Source organism: Ischnura elegans, chromosome 2 (genome assembly GCF_921293095.1).
Source record: "Ischnura elegans chromosome 2, ioIscEleg1.1, whole genome shotgun sequence".
Lineage (NCBI taxonomy): Eukaryota > Metazoa > Arthropoda > Insecta > Odonata > Coenagrionidae > Ischnura > Ischnura elegans.
The window spans coordinates 16,584,699-16,604,981 of record NC_060247.1 but is presented as its reverse complement, the minus strand read 5'-3'; the positions used below and the strand labels follow the sequence as shown (position 1 = coordinate 16,604,981).

At 37.1% G+C, this 20,283-nt stretch overlaps 2 protein-coding genes across 5 annotated transcripts in view; one reads left to right on the top strand and one right to left on the bottom strand.

Annotated features, from left to right (window-relative positions):
* Positions 1-1,143: 1,143 nt before the first annotated feature.
* On the bottom strand, positions 1,144-8,871 carry LOC124153435 (vesicle transport protein SEC20). Its single transcript, XM_046526584.1, has 5 exons — positions 8,597-8,871; positions 8,317-8,501; positions 4,590-4,694; positions 3,108-3,229; positions 1,144-1,515 (listed from the first exon to the last, which is right to left on the bottom strand). The coding sequence occupies exons 1-5, from the start codon at positions 8,669-8,671 to the stop codon at positions 1,328-1,330; spliced, it is 675 nt and encodes a 224-aa protein (XP_046382540.1). The 5' UTR covers positions 8,672-8,871; the 3' UTR covers positions 1,144-1,327.
* A 684-nt stretch (positions 8,872-9,555) lies between these two features.
* Positions 9,556-20,283, top strand: part of LOC124153434 (wolframin) — a 28,620-nt gene continuing 17,892 nt past the window's right edge. The window contains exons 1-8 of one of the 4 annotated variants that reach the window (XM_046526582.1): positions 9,556-9,778; positions 9,888-9,950; positions 10,034-10,138; positions 10,215-10,334; positions 10,471-10,567; positions 12,719-12,999; positions 14,129-14,411; positions 19,355-19,799. In XM_046526582.1, the coding sequence (XP_046382538.1) occupies positions 9,890-9,950; positions 10,034-10,138; positions 10,215-10,334; positions 10,471-10,567; positions 12,719-12,999; positions 14,129-14,411; positions 19,355-19,799 (1,392 nt within the window). In that variant the 5' untranslated portion in view covers positions 9,556-9,778; positions 9,888-9,889. Of the gene's footprint in view, positions 9,784-9,882; positions 9,951-10,033; positions 10,139-10,214; positions 10,335-10,470; positions 10,568-12,718; positions 13,000-14,128; positions 14,412-19,354; positions 19,800-20,283 lie in introns of all 4 variants that reach the window. The other 3 variants (XM_046526581.1, XM_046526583.1, XM_046526580.1) reach the window with 3 other exon arrangements.

The following is a 20,283-nucleotide window of genomic DNA, read 5'->3' as shown; positions in this document are numbered from 1 at the left end:
GATGCCAAATAAAATGCTTGTAAGTAATTCGGATATTATGGAAAAAATCAAGTAATGAGTCTCTAATTCAAATGCTAGTGAACATAAGGATGGGGAAGTCTAGCTATTCTGCATGAAATGTAAATAGTAAAAATAAATTGCAATGTGGAACCAGGACTTTACTGAAGTTATTGTAAAATTTATGCAAATATATTATTTCATGCATAGCAGCAAATAAACATAGGGATAACAACAAATTTTGCCATGATGAAATCATAGCAAATAAAATTCACTCTGAAACTTTAAAAGTATAAGAACAGAAGCATTTATTGTTATCGTACGGATAAAAATACACATACCTGGAGTATGTCCGAAATTAGGCAACCAGCTAAGCAATTTACCACGATAGCGTTAATTGACGTTAAAAATGAAAATAACAACAAGGGAAAAATATTTGTATTCCTTCTTGTAAAAACCAATTAAATAAACACAATATAATCATTGCGTTAAAAGTCATAAAGAAAGATAAAATACCTTGTAATAAAGTAATTACCTATCCTCGTCAAATGTAAAAGTATCTTTTTATTATTTCACTTTGAATATTTGCAAAAGTTTTTTTTTTAAGGTATAAGAACAATTGTGAGAATATGCAACTGTTTTTTGCATTATAAAATGAAAGTAATCAAAAAACACATTGTATAAAGCCACCCCCAAAGACGTCCTTGCAGAGCAAAACAGGGTAAAATAGAAAAACAGAAAAAATCGAAAAAAAAAATTTTTTTCGGAGCTTTCCGCACGGCAAACAGGCGAAGAGTGGTGACTGACCCTCTCCCATACCCTAACAGCGGTGGCTGGCGCTCAGGGCGGAATATAACGCAAAAGGGAATCATGACGTAGCGTCTACGTCATCAGTCACTGGGTAGTGGCTGCCATGACGTAGACGCTACGTCATCAGCACGGAACGTGTTAAGGCTGGAAGAATGTGTTATGCACTCTACAAAGTCGCCTTTTTTAAAAAGCATTCCTCACCATGACTCTGTATAGTTAAAACATACATTTTTAGAATATAATGCATACTTTGACTAGGAACGAAATTCACAGTGATAAGCTGACAAAACATGTTTCTTGAAAAATATCCCTACTTTTCTATTGTAATTACAGCCATTATAAATAAAGATATTTAATCTTAACTTCATACTATAAGTACATAAGGCAGCCTTAACAGTCAGGTTGATTTAATTACAAAAATTATATACAAGCTTGGTAGTAAAATAACCAATTAATAAAACTTAAAAATTGACTTCACAATAATTTCATACAAGAACGTAATAACATACAAATAATTGAGTTAAAATATTCTCTTTTTAATTATATAAATTACACAGGCTAAAAAAAAAGCAAAGGCAAAGAGTACCAACACTTTATCTGTGCACTCTCGTCTTCCATATTTGGTCAAGAGTTTTCTTGACTGGCCAAGTAAACTTCCCATATTACTGAATTCATCTCTTGTGGTGTGCACCGTAGTTGAAGTATTTGCTGAAAGTAGGAGTAAATGAAATAGAAATAAATTCTTGTAAATGAGACACATTCCTGCATTTATTTACAATCTGATACATAGGTACAATACACATGCAGGAAGCAAGGTACGCTAAGGGTAACCAAACATTGCTCAAGTTGAAGGAAGAATTTCCAGGAAAATAGCTACTAGTTTATCCACTATCTTATATACAAGAATGATGAAGTCCTCTTATTAGACGGGTTTCCAAAGCTGCAATGATTTGCACCTGACTTAAAACACTCAACATAATTATTATGTAACTTGTATTAACAGATCCCCTCTTTTCTGTATTTCATAATAAAATTTGTTAAATAGGCTCTACTACTTGGTAAAAAAAAACACTAACAAGAATATTGTTCCAGCTTTCACAGTATCTGGTATGCTTTGTGTTTCTCGGAATACATATGCAACATGTCTTTTGAGAGAGGTTTGTCTATATGGAAAAGATTGCTTTTGTGCCAGTACCAATTGCCTTTAAAAATCTAGTCAGGTGATCTGTTCACACCCCAGGAAACCTAAAGGTAAGTGGTTTAATTTCCAGGTCAGGAGCTCTTATTCCAATAGAAACTGATATTACTTAATGTTTGGAAAGGAAATTGCTTAAAGCAATTTCCTTTCCAAACATTAAATATGGAATTCTACAAAGTGAAGGCCTCAACAATTGAATTCACTGATATTACTTGCCGTCACCTTTGTTATAACTATCATCATAATGCTTCACTGTGGTAGTAAAAAATATGTACTTATTTAAGATTGCAAAACCTGCAGTCATATACATACTTCTAAGTTTAAGTATGATACTGGGAATTTTTAAGATTCAATCCAATATTCAACAATAATATCATCACATATTAAAGAAAGACCTAGAGAATTTGTGTTAAGGCTGATAATTAACAGTTTTCTAATTGGCTGTTCCTCATTTTCAATGTGTTTTTAAGCAAAATATGAAGTCTTTTATTATGGAGAGGATCGCAATTTTTCATTTTACCAGAATGTGATGTATTTACTGAGAAACATGAAAAGACCATCAACCTAATCCCTTCAATTCCTTTCTCATTTTAAATAAATTAAATTTGGAAACACTGTATTTCAGACATTATGCTGTGAAGAATGAAGAAGAAGATCACTGTCAGTCCCTGAGTAACAGATGCAATATGACTTATGATATTTTATAAGGAAGGACAGGCTCCTGTGGTGCATAGTTAAAATTAATTTGGCAGTTAAAAAGTTGCATGCGATGAAAGATGAAACAGACAATGATAACTAATTGCTAGTAAAATATTGATTCAATAATGTAAAAGAGAGCCAATGTGATCAACAATGAAGACCAAAGTGAGCCAGCTGGAATAGATGCAGCTCCAGCAACTATATGATATACATTACATGCGTAAATTCAATTTCTTGGCATTTTCAACAACCTAACTCATCCATTATGAGGGGACTATTGGGATATCACATTTATGCATGCAATTATTTACAGCCAATAATTATGTATACCTGATTCCAACCATAAATAAAGATCAATCAGTGCACATCTTTCACTAGAAATAAAAATCAAATAAGGACTCACTCAAGTTTTCCAAAGTATGAGCACTGCGCTGTGTTGTCTCAGCTAATTGACGACTGATGGACAGCAAATGTTCTGTAACATCTGATGAAAATTTCACAAAATTTTCTTTGTCCTTAACACGCCTGAAAAAATAAAATTATACAGCTATATGATTAGGAAATAAAGAGATATAATTTGAAATACAGTAGAGGACCAAATACTTTCTTGTAATTAATTAATCACTTGACCACCCATTCTCTGGATAATCTACCAATTAGTTTGTCTCACCATTCTTTCCACAAATTTTCCAAAGTTTCCTCCATTTACTACACTATACTCCTTATCAACCTACTTCTATCCAAACTTATAATAATGATAATATAATAGATGTATTTATTCGGGCGAGGTTGAGACTAGTGTACATAAGTCCCCTCTTCCACCTAACCCCTCGACAGCGTAAATGCAAACATTTAAAAATGGTAAACAAATGTTAACAATACAAAAAATATACAATGTACACTATAAGTGAAATGTCAAACAAGATAGACAAGTTTATGTGGAAATTTTGTCTAAGATAAAAGATTTCTGTTTAATGGAAAAAAAACTGAGGATAAGGGAGTAGTATCCTTCAGCAAATAAACCCACTATAGCAAATGCCCATACAAGAAGGGGAGCATGAAAAACTTGCGAAAACCTACTGACAAGGAGACATCGCCAAAGTGATGTTCCGGATCTGGATGCGGATGTTATTTTCTGAAACTATATAGGTAAGGTAGAGAAAGTGTCACGGCTTTCTTCCACATAGGCCTCAGTTCGAGAGATATTCGCATGTAAAGATTTCGCGCACCATGACTTCCTTTGAGTAATCATTCCCTCTCAACGGGAACCGACCCTCCCAACCAATGGGTCGTGTTTTTGTCATTATTACTATTTCATTTATAACTTTACACATGCATATTTCTTGGTTTTAAAAGTCACATTCGACTATTAACTTGGCTGGAATTCTTTTGTTGTGACTTTTTTTTGCCAAAAATAATATATGAAATTAACTACAACATATAAAACTTAAAATTTCTAAATTATGCTTTTTTAGATAAGCTAGACAGAAAAATACAGTGACTGTTATTTATTAGGGAAGGTTTCACATTGATAGTATCGTACTCATCACTCCAATTAGAAAAATTGTTTAACGGGGCTATTACCTTTCGCCTTAATACATATTTATACATCTATTTTCTGTAATTTATGTTGTGCTTCTGTAACAATAGAAATTGATCTCTGTTTACTGAGTACTTTTCTGCTTATTGTTCAGTTTTGCATCAGTAATTTTGATTTATGAAGATCCACCCCATTTTTCTCTGTAGTGCAATGATCCACCTGTGATTTACCTTCTGTAAGTACAATTTCGTGCATTCAAATTCTTTTGTTAAATAGGCAATGTCTGCAATAAAGGCTATCATTATTGGAACTCAACAGGAAGTCAAAACATCATTTATGACTTACTTTTTCAATGATGAACCTTGAGAGCCTTCAAACAGTAGCTCTTTGTTTTTCTTCTCTATTTCTAGTTGGCAGGCAACATTGGCCTTCCGAAAATCTTTCAATGTACTGAAAAACAAATACATAGAGAATTATTAGGCATTTGAGCATAAAAAATTATATATCGGGGTGTATGGCAAAGTAACAAATACATAAACTTGGAAGACCAGGCAAAAGTAAATTACGACCATAAATACATAGAATAGATTGAACATCCACTTGACGGTTTCTGATATCTTTGAAGTTCTACGATGGTAGTTTTGAAGGTCAACACCATCATCAGGTGCAACTAAAAAATTGTGGTCATTAAAGAAAATTGCTAGCTGAGCATAGGGAATTCCACCAGGTACAGATGAGATGGGGACAGTGGGAGGGTGAATGTGATGATAAATGGAGGAAGCTACCAAGGTTTTACGTTTTCATATACACAACCTTTCATAACCACAGTAATTTAAATTATCAGTTTTTATATTCCAAGGTAATCATTCAGTCTTAAGGAGTTTGTTACGCAAAATTAACAATGAGCGGACAGCAGTTTATCTCAACAGACAGGCATATAGTTCCGGGAGAGATTGAAAGAACACATTGCCTGTTGCTAGAGCAAAATTTCAAACTTATGCTTTGTCATAAATCCTCTGGATGACAGTCATTGAAGTGATTTATCCTCTGAAATGTACTCATCGAAATAAAAAAAATTACAGTATATTTTCACTTATGTGTTTACAAAATTTTCAACACATCAAAGCTGAAAATCATATTTTGGAGAAACATCCCGAGGAATGGCAACAAGGATAAGGGAGCATGTTAGAGCCACAGAATAAAAACAACTTCATTTGCCAGCCATTGCAGAAGACGGTTGGAGAGAGGCAGGCCACAAAATTTCATTTTGAAAATGGCAAGGTAGCAGCAGATCAGTGAACCTTTGGAAATCCACAAGACCCATAAAATAAACAGAGACCATGGCTACCCGATTAGCAACGTGTAAAAGAGTGCTGACAATCAGCCCTCCACAGAAGGACCCGTGCTACATTAGGCGGTGAAAAATCAAGGTTTTTCACAAGTAGCGCAGCCGGGGGGTGGCGGTCCGGACCCCCCTCCCAGAAATATAAAAACACAATTATTTTCCTGCATAAAAGAAAAAAAAATAGAAAAATTATGAATTTACAAAACATTTCTTCAACAAATGAAGTTTTTTCGATTATGAAAAGTGTTAAAATTAGTTTAAAACCCTCTACTCAGTACCCTGATTCTCAAAAATTTTTCTCCCTGGTTTTCGACCCCTCTGAACTCAATTCCTGGCTATGCCACTGCTTCTCACCCTTGACTATGAGACTAAAGCAGGATGACTTTCGAAACTTATCACTCACAAACAACACACGCGACTGGAGAACCTGGAATCTTACATTTATTAATAAAATCCAAAGATCCAAGCGCGATGGAGTGGAATTTTTTCATATTGAAATAAACACATGCGATTTTCAAGACAACTGGAAGTGTTTATTTCAAGAAAATTGGGAGTGTTAATTTCAATATTTATCTTATATTCATCATGAGCATCCCCCCTGAAACCTACGCAAGCATTCTGGGGTTGACTTATAACAGTTGACTAGTGAAGGTGTCTATTGATTTGTTCTTTCTTGGTTCCTAAGATCTTGGAGGATGATGTTTGAACTCATTATTTTATCTTCTTGTGCTCTTTTTAAGCCTCGATGTTGGATTAATATGCATCACTGAGTTGAAAACTAGCATATTAGTTCAACTCCCTCCCCTCTACTTTCTATTGCCCTTTTGACCAATTGGTCCTGATACTCATTGGACTAGCACAGAATTCTATTTTTTTGCAGGTGGATGTTGCAGTTGAGAAGGAGGGAGGCTTTCTTAAGCCACAATTGACTTGTAAGATTGTTGAAGTGGGATAAATTGTTCAAGTTCCTTGAGTCTTGTCTCCATCTTTTGTCCGTTTTTCAAATGTATATCTCCAGGTGACTTTGGCAATTTTTGAACACCTCTCCCTTTCGTGAGATAAGATGAGAATAGGCATGACACCCTCCCTCCTGTATCACGTGAAATTGTTCAAAATGCACATTTTCAGCATAAATATGTTATTATGTGCATCAATGGGTTGGATTTATTAAAAAATTGTTTAATTATTTATTAAAGATTACCTAAATAAGACTAGAATTTAAGAGTATAAAGATCGTAGTCTAGAATCACATTTTACACCGTTTCATGTGGAAAATATTTATGTGATACTTGCCAGGACCCCCTTCTCCCTCATGCGATATTGAGTGAAAATTGGCTTGAACCCTTCCTCCCCTGAACACCTCACACAATAAATGGATGCCCCCCAATGAATGCCATATACCCCCACGGCCTTAATACTTACAGAGATTTTCGTCCTCACAAATTGGTTTTATTAATTGGTATGTGATATATGTATGGTGTGGATTCCATGTCTCTCAAGGATTCCTAATTTCTTCCTGGCTATTGTTGAGACATGCGAGCAATATATGACCTCACTTGTGGCTGCCCTCAGTCTATTGTATTTTGAAGGGTTAGGTCTCTTCTGGAGCTGCCCTTAAAAATCTGATTCATGACATCTCAAGAAAATCCATTGTTCCACAAATTTCGAAATCCATGGGAGGAATGTTGTTCTTACACCTTTGAGCTCCTCGGGTAATTTTTCTCGGCCAGATAAGACCAAGAAACCCCGGAGACCGAATAAATAGGCCTGGTTACACGATACATTAACACGTACGAGTTAATGCCTAAATGTATGAACGCGTGAATGAACACGAAAATGCACCGTGTAACCACCCAACTTGTGCGAATGCATGAACGGAAAATAGAACCTGTTCTAATTTGGTTCATGCATTCGTACATGTTCCGTTCCACCGAAATCATTCTCGCAAAAGTACATGAGCTTGTACGTGTTAATGTACCGTGTAACCAGGCCTTTAGACCTTGATCCAAGAGACATATTTGGATAGGAAAGTTCTCTGATAAGAATAGTGATGGGCATTGACATTCAGGTACATATTGGTACAAATTGATTTCCTGCTCACACCGTGATGCTGCATTCCGTTGATAAAGGTAAAAGGTACGTGAATTAAATAACTGGATAAGTCAAACAAGTCTGAGCGCAGCCTCCAACATGGTCGCTAAGTCCACATAGAAAAAAAACTAGGATACTGTGACAGTTCCGATGGTATACAGAATGAATGGCCAAAGAGGCTACATTAATTACATTGGCAAGGATGAGAGATTCTCCACCAAGAGACTCGGATTAAAGAACCAATCATAACAAATTCCCTTCCATCACTAGACCAACATCAATCAACACCGGCAATCAATCACCGAGGACGAAAAGGACATGTCATTATGCAATTGAAACATTTACATGGCGGTTACTTGACCCGGCTGGGGTCCTGTAAAACATATATCCACCATAATCTGAAACTCAACTAGCGCATGTTTCAATTTAGCCGAAAATGACTTAAGTATATATGAAGTGAGTAAAGTATACCAATTTTATTACCAAATTGGTAGCAGTTTGGAATAAAATAGAAAAAAACATGAAATACTGATCAAATTAGTGATAAAAGTAAATCACAAATAGAAAATCACGCTAACCAAAGGCATAAATGCACCACATCCATTAGAAATGTGAACGTTGCCGGTCAATGCTTACCTCGTAAGCTGCTGACGATGGTTGTTTACTTGTTTAAGGAGCTCAAATTTCTCGGATTCCTTATCTTTTTCCTTAGCTACCAATTCAAGCTTCTCCAACTGTTCCCTAAGCGATGATATTTTCAGCCTTACTTCGCTATTCAAATCGTTCAATGCTGAAGCTGGTCCATGGCAGGCCTTAATATCCTGGGCAAGCAGTTATCACAATCAGAATAAAAAGCCAATGCGGGGCAAAAAATGATCGTATCGCCATTCTCTTTGTTTGAATAGAGGATACTCACCTGAATGAGGGCCTTAATCTGTAGGTTTAAAGAAACAATTTCTTGCCGGATACCCTCTTCTGGGGAATAGGACATTTTAAGAATTTAACTCCTATCACTATCTTAAAAATGGTAATTGAATTAGAATCTCACTCATCTAAGTCTTATTCTGCAAACATGAAGACTGAAAAGATGTCAATTTAAGCGCATCCTTAAGCCAGAAGGAAAAGTCCTTCCGCAGGCACTACTCAAACGTCACAAACAAGGGATCTCCACGATCCACGATCTCCACTAAAGGGGGCTTGACAACAACGTTTATCTGCCGCCATTTAGCGCGCATTTTATTCGATCACCAAAAGTGGCCGCATAGTGGCGCTAATAGGCAACGGTATCTTTTTCAGCATTATAATGCTGAAAAAGGCATTATAGAACTGAAGAAGGCTAGTTCTTATTGCTATTAGGAGGCTTCCCCACTAGGTGGAAGGGTTTTTCCACAGCCTAGATGGGTTCCATTTGCCACAGCAAAGGGCAATACATTTTTCAATCCAGGACTACTATTGATGCTAAAATGCCTTTGGTCAGTGCTACAAATTTTCTGGGGGTGATAAATGCATATTATTTTTATTTTTTATTTATTGTTCCGTTGAATATTTATTTTGAATATTTGAATATTTTCCGTTTATATCAGAAGACAGGAGAATGGCAAGCGCATAATATGGTCAACGACAGAGAAAATTGGAAAGTTTCATTTTAGTTGAAAAATATCTTGTAAGCGTAAAATGAGTTAATATGGCCAAGGTCGGTAAAAGCCTTTAAGCCTTTTACCGACCTTGAATATGGCTATTTACTGGTAGCGTCCCGAGTGGCGATTTTTAAAAACTGGTAATCATGTGCGCGGGAGGACGACTGTAATGTTTGAACCCTCTATCTACGAAATTGCTGATTTCACATTTTGCTGCGTGTTTGTTTGATAGCATGAAAATCATGAAAAATTGCAATGCCTAGTCTTTCGTTTGTGCAATGTACGGATGAGATAAGCTCAGACGAGTAGTTGTCATTGAATGTAAACAATCTGCTTGAGGAATTGTCATCTATGCATTCTATGATATTTTATTCGATGCAATTTAATATTGGTAAAATCTTTTTTCCGTGAGAGCCTCAATATTCCGAAGCGGTCCCTGGACTCACATTTTATGTAGAGCGGTAAGGTAATAATCCTAATTGAATAACATTTTGTAGCTTTATCATTGAATTATAATGATTCTATGGTTATGAGTTGTTGTTAAATTAACGTATACTGTTTGAAGAGAAGAAATGGCTGGTATCGTACCTATGCCTGTGAAAAAAAGTGGTCGTAAGCAGTGGACAATACATGGTAAGTTCAAGGCAGTAATTTATAACTTTATAATACTATTTTCCTACTGGTACTTTATTGAATTCTATGAATATTTTTTTCAGATGGCCCGAAAGGATCTCTTCGTCGGCTTCAAAGTCAAATGGCGGAAGATGGATGTCCGGAATCACAAGTTGTTCTAGCTAAAAAGCTATTAGAAGAAAAATGTGGTGAGTATAAGTTTAATTTTCGATATGCCATTTGTATTTTTTTATCATTAATATATTCAATACATTTTTCTTTCAGAAATGGAAACGGAGGAAGAAGAAAACGCAAGGGTTGCAGTTTATTGGTTGATAAAAGCCTCTGAGCAAGGTCATGATGAGGGGACTAGTATGTTAAGAAACTGCTTAGAAACCGGGCAAGGTAGGACATATAGTATTTAAATCTTGATTGAATTATTCTTAGTCCTGATAAAAATGTGATGAGGTAAAGGTGATGGTAACTTCCGCGACATATGTTGAACGAATGTCTTTTTTAATGCCTGTTCCTTAACACTCAGGTATTACTGAACATAACTACTTGGATGTGAAGACCTGCCTAAGTATGACCCAGGATGAAAAGCTTGCTCGGCGAGCCGCCAGAAAACTTTTCTCCAGGTTTGTACCTTCATTCATATGATTTTGCGGTCGTGCACTATGTGAGGAGGTCATGCCTAAATTCTAGTTTCATCCTGTGATATGTTAAATATAATTTTCATGGGCAACGCCTAACTTTAATTTTTACTATTTGCCATGCCTACCCATCTCTCGTGCTTTTCTTCTATTTAATCAAGAAATGTATTTGATTTAATCCTGTCAAGAGACGATTTATTCTTAATCAAGTCAACGATGTGCTTTCATTTTTTTCTTTTCAACATCATTCATTCTATAAATGTTGAGGGCCTATTTGTTGTGGTGAAATGCATGTTTGTAGTGATGACAGCTCCTGTTTTGGTGTGGGGTTAATCATTTTTATGGCATCAGATGCTTCCAAGGCAGACATTCCATGAAATTAACATGACATTACTATCATCATTAGCTAAAAATAGGGTATCTCTTAAGCCCTATGTTAAATATTCTCAAGCATCACGGAAAGTTTGTGCTGGGACTTATATGACTTAAGTTACCAGGGTATTATTTTCTGGTGAATTTTTTATGACTATACCGGAATGTTTCAAGTCCATGTCAAGACAAATGAATTTTTCCTGGGGATTGTTTGAACTTTGTGTGCCACTGCAGATAACTCCTACAGGATTTTTTGCTGGTCATTCTTTGATTATTTCATGAATGGGTAGAGAATTCTTCTTGTTCCCATGGGTTAAGAATTCCAGTCGAGGTTATTATTTTAATGATAATAATTTATGGATGCCAAGTATTCAAAATTCATAGCATCGTCTTACAACTATTTATAAATTGGTATCTTTTCATGAAAAAATAACATACATAACGATTTAAGCCATGCATAAAATTTTCTTGCAAAAACAAATTACAAATACATGTATTACATAAGTTATTAACCCTGATGTAAAAACTCAGTCACAGAATAGTAACACTTTTCCAAAAACATAGTCTTTATTTTTGTTACCTTTTCCTGTTTCAATGCATTTTCATTGAAACTTAATTTACCCATTAAAAAGCTGTATATTTTTACTCCCTATGTGTGTGTGGTTTTGAAGCATTCGTGCAAACCACTTTCTGTATCCTTGATCACAAAGCCACGGATGTGTGGTTTTTGTAACCAGGCCTTACATGGAGCATAAATATTATGAGTACAACCATGTTTTTGCCGCTAAAAAGATCACAAACTGGCAAAGAAAGCTCTCAACGAGTCTGGGAAGAATTCTAAAATAACAGAATAACTGCATAAATAATAATATACATATTGTTTGTTTTATGTAAATTATGAAAATTATAAGATATTGAAGTGAAAATTTGGGTTATCTGTGTTTTCCGATTATTCCTGCCGTTTCTCCCCATCATTAGCCCGGATAATCGGGAGTGTGCTGTATTTGAATATTTAAACTTGATTTTAATCAAATTCGATATTTTCATCTCTAGTTTGGTCTTTCTCTTGTTAATTTACCTCTCTTTTTATCTGTATATACACCATTATCTCTTTCTCTTATTCCTTAACTTACCATCCTTTCTGATAATATTATTTTGACTGCTGGCTTCCATAAGATTCTCTCAACTGTTTTCCATCTTTTATTGCCCTCTTTCTCCGCTCACTCAATTTTCCTTTCATCTACTCTTTTCTTGTGCAATCATGTGGGAGAAAAGAAAATTGGAGATGAAAAGTGACTTCTTACCACCATTTGATGATTAGTTTACTTAATAATGAATGTACCTAACCATCTTTGTGCTAGGAACAGTAAAGAGATAAAACTTTGCATGTGGTAATTTTTTATATCTTATTTATATTTTATTCTGGGCTTGAAGGACACATTCCCTCCAATATTTTTTGTCTTTGGTCTGCCATTGAATGCTCTGGTATTAATTTGAATTCCTGGTCTAGTGATGTGCTAGTTCTCTTTACAATGTAATGTGAATCATGAACGGTCCTGCTGAGCAGATAGATGCCTATTGTATCGCAAAGGCTATTGTAAATTTGAGTATAATGGCATTGACTTTCACTGATGTTAATTGGTACTTAAGGGTACACTGATGTATAATGGTCCTTGGCAATATTCATGTTTGTGTAATAGTTTTATGCTCTAATATCTTTCACTTTTTCTTGATTCACTAAGTTCTTTCATTTATGTTCTCTAGTCTTTCAGCTGGCCAAGATTTTATCACCACTGACCAGCTACGCAGGCGAGTGGAGAGCCTGGATGGAAATGGTATTAAAGTGAAGAAGGGAAGTCATAGGAAAAAGAGGGACTTGTCTCACAGTTGGGGTGGCTCATCCAGTCAGTGTGATGATGGTCATGTTGACTCAAATTCTACCGATGTTACGAGAGAAGGAGAATCTGAGTTGCCTCAGGCAGATGGAGCCGTTGACGCGGATGGTATTGATCAGTATGATCGAAGTGGTGGCGATGGTAAAATCGGTTAGTTCATTGCATTTCAAGTCACTTTATGTTTTACATGAATGGTCATGTAAGTGTTTCCTTTGAAAGTAACCTCTGCCCTATGCTTACCTTCACTTACCTATTCATACCTCATATTTAGAATTCGAATTGGGATTTGTTCCTAAGGGAATCAATGAAATCTCTTTCTTGGGTTCAATGTCTCCATAATTTTATATCTCAATGAATGATTAATTATACACTGCCAGCCCAGGAGTTAACTGTGCTCAAGTTTGGATATGAATAACTAAAAAACAACAAGTGTATTTAAAAATAATAATAATTTTTCTCTTTCAATTGTTAATTACACTAGGAAAACTTAAATTTAATAATATGTAGTCAATATTTTCCAAGTCAGTAGTTAAATGTAGTGTTAGTCCTCTATTTACAAACATCATATTAATGAATTTTCGGAGATACATTGCAGGATTTAAGCCAATCGATACATTCAGCCGTCCCCAAAATAAAAAATTTGGCACTTTTGGAGTTAGCCAGTGGTGGGGCTAGGAAGAACTCAGTCCTTGCGTTTAATACGTGTGTGACTTTGCTGTGATGAATGTTAACCATACAATATATTACCCTTCAGGGAAAAGTGTTCAAAAATACTACTTGATAGAGTGTCACAAAGTATGACTGATAGACTATTGCAAAACTGATGGTTTATAGAGAATTGTGTATTACTTTGAGTACTCACTGTGATTAATATTAGAATGCTACTGTCTAAAGTGAGTTATTTCTTCTGGCACATTTTGTTGCAGGTTAACTTGCTCAGGTGATTTATAAAAGAGAAGCTAAAAGTGATGTCCCTCCCTTACCGCAGTTATTTTATCTTGCTCCAAATGTTCAGTTTTAGTACATTAAGGTTGTGCTGCATTTTGGGCATTAGTTTGGCATACTAATTTGTTGAGGCTTATAAAGGAAGGCGAAATACCAATTGAACTTCATTGTGTAATTGCACACTAATGAAAATTTAGGCTTAAATTTCAGTTATTTAAATGTTTAATTTTTATACTTCGCACTTTTGTGCATAGCATTGGTAAAGAAAGAAAATGTGTAGACAATCATGCCTTTTAATCATGGAGCTGCAATTTTTATTTGAATTCATTTACAGATTGGGTTTTGCGAAGTGAAGGCTATGCTGGAGAAAAATTGACAGAGGAACATCTCTTGTCAGCTGCATCTGCCTACTCCAGGGGTCAGCTTCCAATGGTCCATCGTGTACTTTGTCTCACTGCACCTCACATCAGAGCTCTCCATCGACTTGATTCTTTTCGACGTTCCATTCTGCATCCTAGGCTTTGCCTAGCCCTCTTTCATTCTCGTCTTTTGGAGACTTTGGCTGGAAATGGGAAAGGCCGTTCTCATGGTAGCTCAAATTTGAAATCTATTTTGAGGTGAGTAAAAAGAGATGTAAAGTCCAAGAGAAATATATAGGGTATTTTGAATCCTCTTGTTTCATGCACACTATAACCTCTAACGTAGGTAGTTCAAGGGACCCAAAACACCTTTTAAATCACATTTTGTTAAATGGGAGAATACCATTGTGTTGCAAATAGGGTAGTTTCCTTCATCAAAGAAAACGAAAGGCATTGATTGCTATTCGTTACCCACCATTAGTGTATTCATAATACACAAATTATTTGGTTTTTGAAATACCGGTTTAGACGAATGACAAGGGTCAAATTTTATCCTCATTTGAAAAAGGCCAGATTGGTGCCCATGCGATTCCACTCCACGTGACGTCACAGGGACCTAGTTTCTACACTAGAGGATAGGAGTTATTCATCGTCTGAGGTTACCAATGCATGCATGAGGCACAGAGCTCAGGGAAACATGTCTTAATAATCACCTATTAAAACTGGCTAAGGTCGGAAAGTTTTCTTCGTTTGATAAGGTATTAATAAGCCTTTTTTAAGCCAAGCGCTACCAGCCAGCAAGGTACTCAGCTACCCGCTAGCATCCTGCGTCCTATAAGCGCTCAGAGCCTCGATCAAGGTCACCTCACAAGGCGGGAGGGGGAACCAGAAATGTGTCGCACGGACTTTTTCCCATCATTCCTACTTACACGTCGTGTTTTCGCGCGCTTGAAAATTTTCACTTTTCATTTAATCGCGAAAAATAGGTATCGTCATCTATAAGCATGAAATACGTACTTCAGGAGTAATAATCTTTCGATTTAGGCAATAAAAAAATAATAGGAAACCACCCTATTGCTTGCATTATTTATTGGGCAGGTGCATGTTTTTGCTCCAGAATGTTTGGAAATGGGCCAATTAAATGCAGATGCTTTAGTGCTACCATTTTCCGAAGGATTTCCTAGGAGGTGTCGTACTTCGCATCCATCGCCACCCCTGAAACTTGTTCGTTCGCCCTAGAAATTTGACATTAAAGCCGTTTTTAAACCACATGCCCAAGTACGACACTTCAAATTGAAGGAGTATACAAAATCCCCTGCCGATCGTGCGAGAAGAAATACATCGGGGAAACCGGACGAACAGTCAAAACTCGGATAGAAGAACACAAGCGGGCCATTCGACTGGGTCCCCATCAAAGTCAGCCGTGGCGGAGCACTTAGCCACCGGACATGCGATCGACTTCGAAAAATCAAGAGTCATCGCCAGGATGAAACATTTTAAAACCAGACTCATCCGCGAGGCCATAGAAATAAAGAAAAACAAGAACAACTACAATAGAGATAACGGAATAAGAATCAGCAATACTTGGAACCCAGTCATCCGCAACATTTCGTTATCTTCCCCATCCAGTCCTAACTCCCCACACCCTCCGCCCACCCCTCCCACCTGAAATATAAAAAGGCAGCAAAAAACCAATCCCAACATTATTCCCTTGAAAAAGTGACCAGCAGTCGGTCGCGAAACGTCGGGGCTATCTCCTTTACGACACGCGGCATACACCCGTATGTGAGCTATTTTTAATCACTCTTAAATATAGTTTTATTTATGCGCCCCAAAAAAACTGCACCTTGAACTCCATTCAAAACACATAGTAGTGTTCTGATGATGAATCAACAGACCTTTGATTGACCTAGGATATGGCTTTCAGTATATTAACAGGTTGGCCTTCATGGTCTTTTAGTACATATTGCCTGTGATTCGATCTGTGTTATAGAATCAGATGCATAACATTGGTTCATGATATGTAGAAATAGCATTGCAAATGAATTTTAAGTGGACATTACTCTGTTTTGAAATACTGTGATAATAATGGCCGCTTTGGTCTGATTACATGCCAAAATGAATGGTCCTGGTCGGGAGTGGCCCCTCTCGGCGTGGCCGTCTTGGCTCAGGCCGCCTTGGTGTGAGTTACCTTGGTGCAAACTACCTTGGCACTGGACATTTTGGTGTGAGCCACCTTGGCACGAAAGTGAGTGCGCTCTTATTACATTTTCTTTTCGGCAAAATACGTTGGTAGTTGGAGGCTTGGCTCGCAAGGCATGATAAAAATGTTTGTGCAAATAATTTTACTGTGTATAAATTAATAGTTAATGAGCATATATCTTTAGCCAAACTCGTAAAAGAAATAGTAATGGATGGAGGAATATTTAAAGTATATGATCATTCACTCACAAGTATGCATTCAAATTCGAGTTTCTTCCTTTTTTTAAGAGGTAGAGAAATAAATATTAACTAAGCAGTGTAGACATCTATAAACTATCAATTTCAAATCTTGATAAGTTGAGATCTTGAGATGCTGCCAGACGTATACATACTTTGGTTTTGTTTCACTTTGAGTTTCTGAGAGATGCGTCACCTTCCTGATTTCGGGACCTTTGAAATTGCTGTCATTCATCTTTGCTTTACTATGTAATGGAAACACGACCTTAGCTTCGAAAGAAAATATCAAGTTACTCGAGAACAAAAGAAACCTTTTTCACGCCTCCCCCTCTCTCGACCGCTGACTTTTTTTTAGCCGACTCGCTTCTTAGGTGGAGGTCAACTGCTGCATGAATCACCAATTAGCCCAAAAGGTATCCAAAAATGAATTTCGACAATTGGTATTATACTTCTATTATATTGAGATATTAGTGATATGCACGTAATTCAGTAAAGATTGATACCAAACACGACATATTTCTAACGTTATTTAAGCATTTTAAGCAAGGAAATAGTTGGAATAATACGATGGTGATTTCTGGCGAATAACGATATCCTCGCAGCTGATAGTGAGCTTCACGGCAGTTGATGCGATTTTTTTTCGAAAACAGGGCATCTGGTTACAAGTTACGAGTTATGCTACAAGTCTCACTTGTCTGAGTTGCTAACGAAGCGATGTCTTCTCAGGATATTTTGTTTCTCTCTACTAGCAATCTGAATTCATCTGCTCATATAGAGCTACGCTACTTATTGTTAGTAATGAGTGGGTAAGTTGCCTTCTCTATAGGATAAAAAAATTTCATTGTGTAGTCATATGGTAATGCTTCACCCTCTGTAGTAAGCTCTGCCTACGCCGTACGCGAAGCATTAGTGCCGAACTTCACCTCGTACGAGTGGTTCCGTACTTTCCGGGGTGGGTTGACTTAAAACTAGCGAGTGTTTTCCGTGTGGGTTCAATGGATTCCAGTTTCATTTTTATTAGCTTTATTCTTATTCGTCTTCGGACCATGGCCCTTCCGAAGACACAAGTGAGAACTTTAAAAGATGGACTGAAAATAATTGATGATGGAGAAAAGAATCCGGGCTAGAAATACCTGAATATTGAAGAACGCCTCGGTATGTCCGGTAGCACATGACGGCAGGGGTGGGGGTAGAGCGAGATCCCTGGTGAAAATAAGAAGTGGGATGAAGCCGAGGATCAGGTGGGCGTGCCGCTGACGATTAACGCCACATTGCCTCAATCATATTAACAGTTTAATTGCTAGAAAGGAACGTTTCAAATAATAAACTATTTTTGGCCTTCTTGATACATCCTATAACCAATCAGTGCGACGGCGAAATCAGTTGTTTGAGGCATAACACGCACATTTCTCTCGTAAATACGTGTACTTGAAACAGCATTTGATGGATAAGAATTTTTACATCAGACAGAAATGCATAATAGCCATGAAAATTCCGAGTGGAGTGCAAACATTTTTTAGCAAGGTGGCTTGTTCCTTTAGGATTTTAGAAAGAGATATAAGTCGAATCAACAATATGACCTAAGTGTTTCGATAAAGTAATAATATTCCTGTAATCAGCTGAAATCATATTTGAATCCATTAATGAATGTCATAATTCGCAAAAAATCCAGCGGATCCTGGGACATAGGCAACCCGGAAAAACATCCCCGCATTGATCGTTTTTTTCATCCATCCCCCTGAAAAACGACAGATCGAGGTTCCACTGTATTTTGAAGCAAAGTAAGCAAGAGGGAGATTGATTTCTCTTATCTACCTGGTGAAAAAAGCAAGACTCTCAAATCTGAATGCATGCTTCTGTGTATGATCGCGTACCTTGAAACTTTTTCACCCATAACCATTTCTGTTACTAGTCAAAAAATTACATGTTTTTGTGCACCTATAATATAGTAGCAGATGGCTAAAGGAAGACACTTGAATTCGAATGCATGCTTTAAAAATTCCTCCACCCATTACTATTTCTTTTACAAGTTTAGTTAAAGATATTTTCTCATTAATTATTACTTTATACACGGTTAAATTATTTGAACATATTTTTATCTTGTGTTATGAGCCAAGCCTACAGTGCGGCTGCTGAGAGTTGTCCAATGACGGACAGAAGAGTATAGATTGGGGTTGGCGTCAAGGTTGCGTGGTCAGAAAGGGAAATGCCCACATCATATGTAAACAAAAGGCTTTGTGGAGAAAGGAGCCGAGAGGGATAACAGGGGTGAAGGGTCAACGGAAGAATCCCTTGCATCGGTGATTTGAAGAAAGGGCTTGTTTTGGTGGTTCAGGCTTTTTTCAGTGCTTCATATATATGTGATAACGATTTATGAATAGGCGAGGGTGTGAAGCACGTTTGAGGGACAGTGATTGGCTGCAAACCATGCTGGCACAGAGTTCACCGCCCCTCTTTTTGCACTGTCATCGGACAACTCTCGCCGGCTGGACTGTTCAAACTACCGTATTTTGCCAAAAAGAAAATGTAATAACAGCACCCTCACTTTCAGGCGAAGGTGGCTCATGCCAAGATATCCTATGCCACGGTAGGCAAGGAATAGCCTGCTCCAAGATATCATACCTGTCCCAATCACCTGTTGCATCAGAAATTCACAGGGATTTAGTCATTCTTGGACCAATCACTATGGCTGGTGAGGTGGTCATTGTGAATTAATACATACATATGTTTTGGTTTTAACTCCTGGCGGCCTCTCTTTTCAGGATCCTTCCATTCTTTTTGATTATCCTTGCATACACACCCACTCACTCAGGAGCAGAGCTTTTCCAATCTCTGTGGCCTTTGCTCTTAGCAGTGATGCATCCGCTCATGCCTGTGTTGCATTACGGAGCTCTTGCCGTCATGGTGTCGGCATCTTGCCGTGTTTGTTGGCAGCTGTCTGAGAGACGGGAACTGAGGATATGGTCGAGGCTGCTTGTGGCTCATGTACCTGAATTAGATCCTTCAGAAGCTGAAGGTCGTCATGCCAGGGGAGATCTTCACCCGTGGGTTCAGTTTTTTGCTGCTTTGTTGGTCCACGTGGCCACTGCATCGTGCGTGATCAGTGGATCCAGTGGGTCAGCTGGGGCAACGGACAACAGTCCAAGTGCTGAAAGTATTATTGGCAATTGGCAGTCTTTTTGGCCACTCTTTCATTCTGAAGTCACGGTGAGTGCATTAATTTTCTAGTACATCTTTTTATGGTCCTTGGAATTTTGGGGAGACTGAAATGATTATCAGTGAAAAAACATCAATGTATTATTCAAGCCCATATTTAATCTTTGTTATATCTGATGATGGTTCAACCTAGTCATTAGCAAACCTTAAGGTCGTTTTGTCTTCCTCATACTCCTGGAAATTTGACAGTACTTTGTTTCTTTGAATTTTGGGTTATGTACCTGATTATGGCTAAACTACTTTAACTTGTGGTATCGTCCTAAATATTTGGGGATAATTATTCTGCGGCAGCGTGTAGTCCGTAGTGTTTTATCATAATCTAGATTTGTAATAATGAACATTTATTCTTCATTGATATCATACCATTCCAAAAGGATGTATTTTTGTTATTTCTCAATTTTATGTTGTGGACTCAAAAGTAGGAGGCTCCTGTAAAATACCTGAATCCTTTTAGTTCATAATTTCGATATTCATA

Coding starts and splice junctions, on each gene's coding strand:
- LOC124153435 (XM_046526584.1), bottom strand. CDS start 8,671: ATGTCCTATTCCCCAGAAGAGGGTATCCGGCAAGAAATTGTTTCTTTA. Junction 8,502..8,596: donor AGATTAAGGCCCTCATTCAG/GTGAGTATCCTC, acceptor CTGCTTGCCCAG/GATATTAAGGCCTGCCATGG. Junction 3,230..4,589: donor CAAGGTTCATCATTGAAAAA/GTAAGTCATAAA, acceptor TTATTTTTTCAG/GCGTGTTAAGGACAAAGAAA.